General features: G+C 41.0%; 1 protein-coding gene across 1 annotated transcript; it reads right to left on the reverse strand.

The window, feature by feature from the left end:
* Window positions 1–353: 353 nt before the first annotated feature.
* LOC128745311 (zinc finger protein 845-like) lies at window positions 354–2,500 on the reverse strand. The gene is made up of 2 exons (XM_053842349.1): window positions 2,220–2,500; window positions 354–2,155 (listed from the first exon to the last, which is right to left on the reverse strand). Exons 1-2 carry the CDS (start codon window positions 2,444–2,446, stop codon window positions 397–399), a joined length of 1,986 nt encoding a protein of 661 aa, XP_053698324.1. The 5' UTR covers window positions 2,447–2,500; the 3' UTR covers window positions 354–396.
* Between the last annotated feature and the right edge of the window lie 3,834 nt (window positions 2,501–6,334).

The raw sequence follows: 6,334 nt of genomic DNA on the forward strand, positions 1-6,334 counted from the left end.
AAACGAAACAGTCGAATATTTATAATCGAATACTACTAACATGAATACTGAACTAATCGATTAGTGCATACAATGCTAACCGATTAATCGGTAATGAAAATTTCGGACATCACTAAGCGGCCCTTAATTTCACCGCAATTTGGAGGAATATGGGAGCCTGCTGTAAAGTCTGTCAACCATCTACTGCCTTATTCTCGTTTATTCTTGTATTCGTACGAATAGTGTCATACAAACGAATCAGGATGCACGTGGTATATACAAATGGGGCAAAGGAAGGCATGTTCGAAAACTTAATTTAAGTCATCGTCGATTCTTTTATTTATTGAATTGTAACCACTAGGTAGAGAGAACAGATATTTTCACACAGCTACTGGTTGGGGCGGGCCCTTTCTCCGTTCATTGGCCTGGGCTCTGGCCATCCCGGCCCTTGCAGACGGCCTTGTGCCGATAGTAGGTCGAACTTTCCTTGAACGCCGCACCGCACACCGGACAGTCGAAAGCCGTCTCGCCGGTGTGAATGTTTCGCCGGTGGTTCATCATTGCCGTTTTCTGCGCGAAGGTTCGATCGCAGAAGTCGCACGCGAACCGCTTGATTTCCTCGTGCATCTGCAGATGGCGCGACAGATTGCTCCGGAAGGCGAACCGCTTGTCGCAAACCTCGCACGCGTACTTCCGTTCGCCGTCGTGCTCATTTCCCATGTGTATTTTAAGACTGTTCCTGTTCTTATACTTTTTCCCGCACAAATCGCACACATACGACGTCGGATGGGGCAGTCCGCTTTTGCCGAGCTTTCCGTGCTTTGTGCGCTGGTGTAAACCGAGCGACATTCCAGTGAAATACTTTGCCGGACAATCCGGGCATTGCTTGTACGGATATACCTCATCCGGGTGGCAACTCTCAATGTGGTCGGTAAGATCGCGACTATTCAGAGGAACCTCCGAGCAAAGCCGACAGCGGAACGGCTTAAGGGTCGTCTTGTTATGCACGCGATTTCTGTGTCCATAATATTCATTCTTGGTTTTAAAGGGCATGTTGCACGCAGTACAGTGGTAAGCGGTTTTACCCTGATGATCGGCAAGGATATGTTTGCTCAAATCCGTACTAACTCGATAGCGTACGCCGCAAATGTTACACTCGTACGGGTGTTCCTTGCTGTGCACTACCATATGCCGTCGCAGGTTGGCAATCGTTGCGAAGGTTTTCAAGCAGATCTTACACTCGGCTGCCACACCATTCTCGTGCTCCACCAGTTGATGTTCGCGAGCGCGTCCCAAGGATGGAAAGAACTTACCACACTGTTCGCACTGTGGCCGAACTTTCTTAGATCTAATTATTTTCGGCAGAGGATGATTCGTTTCGTGCAGTCGGTTCTCATGCACCAGCAGGGCTCTCTTTGTCGAGTATCGTATGGCGCAAAAATTGCACTTCATTGGACGTTCGTCCGGATCATGCAGACTCAGATGCGTATTGTAGTTCGAAACCAAGGGAAACTTTTTATCGTCGCAAAGCACGCATACATAATCGATCTGGCCGGCATGCTTCTCCGTTAAATGACTGTACAGTTCGTCGGTAGTTTCGAACAAAGTTTTAGTACTGCAAATGTAGCAGGTTTTGGCACAAATTGAGGTCAACCTCACCTGCTTGAGTTGTATGCTACCAGATTCTATGCTTTTCTTCTTGGATTTATATTTTTTCTTCTTTGGAGCGTCAACTTTAGGAACCTTCTTCGGTTTTGGACTATTCCGGAGCTTAACACACTCCGTCTGAACGTTAATCATAACTTCCGGTTCAATTTTGATATCCACTGCAGCATGCTCTGTTACATCTTCCATCATCGCCGAAACGGGTTCAGCTTTCACTTCTATCGGTTTGTGAACTGGTTCTTGTGACACTTTTTTCATTTCCAGCGTACGGTAGGTCACATCCCGCATCATGAACTGACTCTGCATGGTCCGAATCATGTCCAATTTGACGAAACATCCGAGGCAAATATGCTGCAAAAATTCGAACGGTTTCAGACGAATTCTCAGCGATTGAGAAATAACAGTGCATATAGTTTGACCACAGATCAGCCCGTCGACGGAAAACATTTGCGATTCCGGTAGAAACCTTAGGCATAGCCGGCAGCTGGTCAGCTCTACCGGGTGACCCTGTCTATGACAAGAAAAACAAAACAAAAATGCAGCATAATAAGACTACCAGATTTAATCCAACATACCGGTTGACAAAACGGGTCGGTTCCTGGTAACCGGTCTCCTCCGGTTGGGGAAAATGCGAACGGCAAATTTTACGCCCTTCTTCTGTTGCGTCTTGCTCGGACAGTGTCGTCGGTGTTGTGCCGGTGCCCACTCGGATAGCCTCCGACCAGCGCTTACTCAGCCATTCGTCTTGCGGAAAGCCCACCAGCTGGGACCCGCCAGGGCACTGTTGCACACAGCAGGCCATTTGATAGAAGGAATGATTTAGTTTTTAATTTATTATACTTTTTTAGAAGAAATATTTTGAGAGCTAAAATCTTCCTAATGTTTACGCTGAGTTAAATTCCTCGGCAAGGCAGTGATGCCAGTATAACTTGACATCCTTGGGGGGTACAAAAATGTTAGGGTGTCCTGTTAAAATAAATATCCCAGTTATTTATAATTCTAAGTAGAATCTGATAGAATTAACAAAAGGGCGAATGTCGCAAATGTAAATAAAACGGGTGAGAGTTATTTTTTGCTGGGCCAGCATAGGAAAATCAACCCTCACTCGGTTTGTTTACGCTTGCGACATTCGCTCTTTTGTTAATTCTATCTTCAATTCAACAGAACGGGACGTCAATGATCGTCGCATGCATTTTGAATGTGTGCATTCACACAATTAGGGTAATCAACCGAATTTGGACCCCTACAGGAAGTAATTTTACATTTATTGCTCTTTGCATTGAAAGTTGGATTTTGAACACACTTGTCCAGTCACACATTTTGTAGGTGAGAAATGTTGCCAAAATTTCGTGGGAAAAAACCATGAATCTTGGTTGATTTCTATTTAAATTCTAATGTTCACGTAGAGTTGTTATCGACGCTAAGAATAATATAAAAATAGTTTCTAAATACATAATTCCACGCATAATTTATAACTTGAATAAATATGCAGCATATATGAAATAAATGAAAAATTAAATACTATTTGCTTTTCCTACAACTGGTACTGGCGCCACTGCTAAATCAAATGTCAGCTCAGATGGGAGAGTTGTAATGATGGGAAATGTCGGTCAAAATCTATAACGATTATTGATAAAGTTTTGTTATCGTTAATAATTAATAACGATAATATGGCAGTATAAACAAAAATACGTAAGAAATAGAACAAAAATGTTAAAATATCAACAAGCCAAGAAGAAGATTTCACTTTAAACCCTCCACTTTTCGATATTCTTCCGTGACGATAAAGTTTGATGGTATTATCGATATAAGATTACTAGCGATATTATCAGTAGCACACTTTTCATCACAGTTTTGAAGGTTGCACTTAATAACTGTGCAGTCCAATTGAGTGTGAAGAGCGCAATATTGGAATAAAATGTGTATTAACCAAGGTATTAATCTTGTTAAGGCTATGCAAATCATGCTACATTCTTTTTTAGAACAACTTACCTAAAAGCCAAAGCACGCCAAAGTGTTGTAGAATCATCTATTTGTCGATAAAAATGTGCTATAGACATTTTTATTTAGAATGTAGTTTTCATATTTTGGACCCTCTCACTTTATTTTAGAGTGTCCAAAATGTATTTTGGACACGGCAAATATCCACGAATATATTTTGGACACTCTAAGATGCATTCAACCAGAATACTAGTGCAGTTTATTTTTAGTATTTTAATTCATTTAAAATCAAAAATTTCTCATGGGGTGGGATCAAGTAAATTTCATTAAAAAGTCAATCACGACTTTATATGGTTTAAATACGTTTTTAATTTATGCTTGTTTTATATTTTCAACACAATTGGATTACTGTAGATAAAAAAAACTCTCCGTTTATCATATAACATAACAGTAATCAGTCTTCATGTTTATTGATTACATCTGACGTGAGATTAAAATGTACGATTTAATATAGTTGGAACGCTAGAAAATATCCTCAGGCAGAGGGATAAAATATTTAATGTAAGTGAAGTCCAAATTGTTACATTCTCGGTATCGGGTTCGTCAAGAAAATCGCATCCCTTCTTACCCGGGAAGTAGACGGGCGCCACCGCCAGATCCTGATTCCTCGCAATCGTTGACACTTCCAATTTGACGCCGACGACATCGCGGTGTATGAATTCTGTAATAGGAGAAAATTTTACTTAACAGAATTACAATCCTCGGTCTGGAATGTGTATTGCAGTAGATTAACTTGCCGTAAATCCAAGGTTCTTGAATGATGGCAGCTGTTAACTGTTGGTTTAAGAATCTCCAACTGCAGCGAAGGCTGCCTGCTCGCTATGTTTGAAATTTGTCGTCCTTGGTAGAGTCATTAGACTCGCGGACTGGCCGACGAAGGCCAGTGGCATGAATGCCTTGTTGACTTACCTACTTCCCTACATCCGAGGGCTTCGGCGGCTGCAGACGCGGACTGGACACCGAATCAGCGCATTTTTGTGGACTCTGAGTTGTGCGAGCGGTTGGTGGTTGATAAAGATTCCCTTGCATCAAACCTTCAAACTATCGCCGACGTGCTAGGAGCAGGTGAAGGCTTACTTTGCTCTAAACAACTTAGCCTGGACAACGAAACCCTTTCTTTCCAAGGGAAACCAGAGAGCATAGTCGCTTCTCAAAACGCTTACCTGATTTACGATAACGTCCGCCTTTCGGATATCCGTTCGATGGCCCAACGCTGATTTCGAACCTCAAAAATCGTATGTCAAACGATACTATGCTTGGTGAAGTCCTAAAACCGACAACCGTCGATGGCATAGACAAAAATGCACACAAAACCTCTCGGAACAAGGGTTAACAGTATAATCAATATATATAGAATGCCAGTGTCGCTGCGGTGCGCGTGGTAAACATCACACATGTTCAGATAATGTATTTACGTTATATATGCATATGTGTGTGTGCCTGAGATTCATCAAAAGAGGAATCTCATTGTCAAACTTTGACAACCGGTTTGAAATTTCAAATATGGTTGCCAAGTATTGCTCTTTGCATTGAAAGTTGGATTTTGAACACACTTGTCCAGTCACACATTTTGTAGGTGAGAAATGTTGCCAAAATTTCGTGGGAAAAAACCATGAATCTTGGTTGATTTCTATTTAAATTCTAATGCTCACGTAGAGTTGTTATCGACGCTAAGAATAATATAAAAATAGTTTCTAAATACATAATTCCACGCATAATTTATAACTTGAATAAATATGCAGCATATATGAAATAAATGAAAAATTAAATACTATTTGCTTTTCCTACAACTGGTACTGGCGCCACTGCTAAATCAAATGTCAGCTCAGATGGGAGAGTTGTAATGATGGGAAATGTCGGTCAAAATCTATAACGATTATTGATAAAGTTTTGTTATCGTTAATAATTAATAACGATAATATGGCAGTATAAACAAAAATACGTAAGAAATAGAACAAAAATGTTAAAATATCAACAAGCCAAGAAGAAGATTTCACTTTAAACCCTCCACTTTTCGATATTCTTCCGTGACGATAAAGTTTGATGGTATTATCGATATAAGATTACTAGCGATATTATCAGTAGCACACTTTTCATCACAGTTTTGAAGGTTGCACTTAATAACTGTGCAGTCCAATTGAGTGTGAAGAGCGCAATAATATGAATGGAAACTTCGCTTGCTTCAAATTTCTGAAAAAAATCGATGCGAAAGGACGCAGTTGTAGGATTCAATTCATCCGGACGAAAAGAAAAAGAACGTTTAAAAACATTTCATTGGCATGAAAACACAGCGATGAGCGCACTGATGACAGCACCAACCAGCGCACAGATGAAGAACAGATAAATAACAATGAGCAACTTTGACAATGAAGTTCCCGATTCACAGACTTGATACAGATTGTTAGCATCATGTTTACCACAATAAGTCCTGTAGAAAAACAGCGACACTGGCATTCTATATATATTGATTCCACTCCTAAAACCGACAACCGTCGATGGCATAGACAAAAATGCACACAAAACCTCTCGGAACAAGGGTTAACTCACTTATATCATCGAACCTGACATGCGCCAGTGTTCCCAATTACAAAACCAAACAAGCCAGGAAACATGCGTATTGTATGCCACAAATTTCGGAACTTCGCTGTCGTCGTCAGCAGAGCCAGTGGGTCATGCTGCTTCAATTTCT

Source organism: Sabethes cyaneus, chromosome 1, assembly GCF_943734655.1.
Source record: "Sabethes cyaneus chromosome 1, idSabCyanKW18_F2, whole genome shotgun sequence".
NCBI classification, from domain to species: domain Eukaryota; kingdom Metazoa; phylum Arthropoda; class Insecta; order Diptera; family Culicidae; genus Sabethes; species Sabethes cyaneus.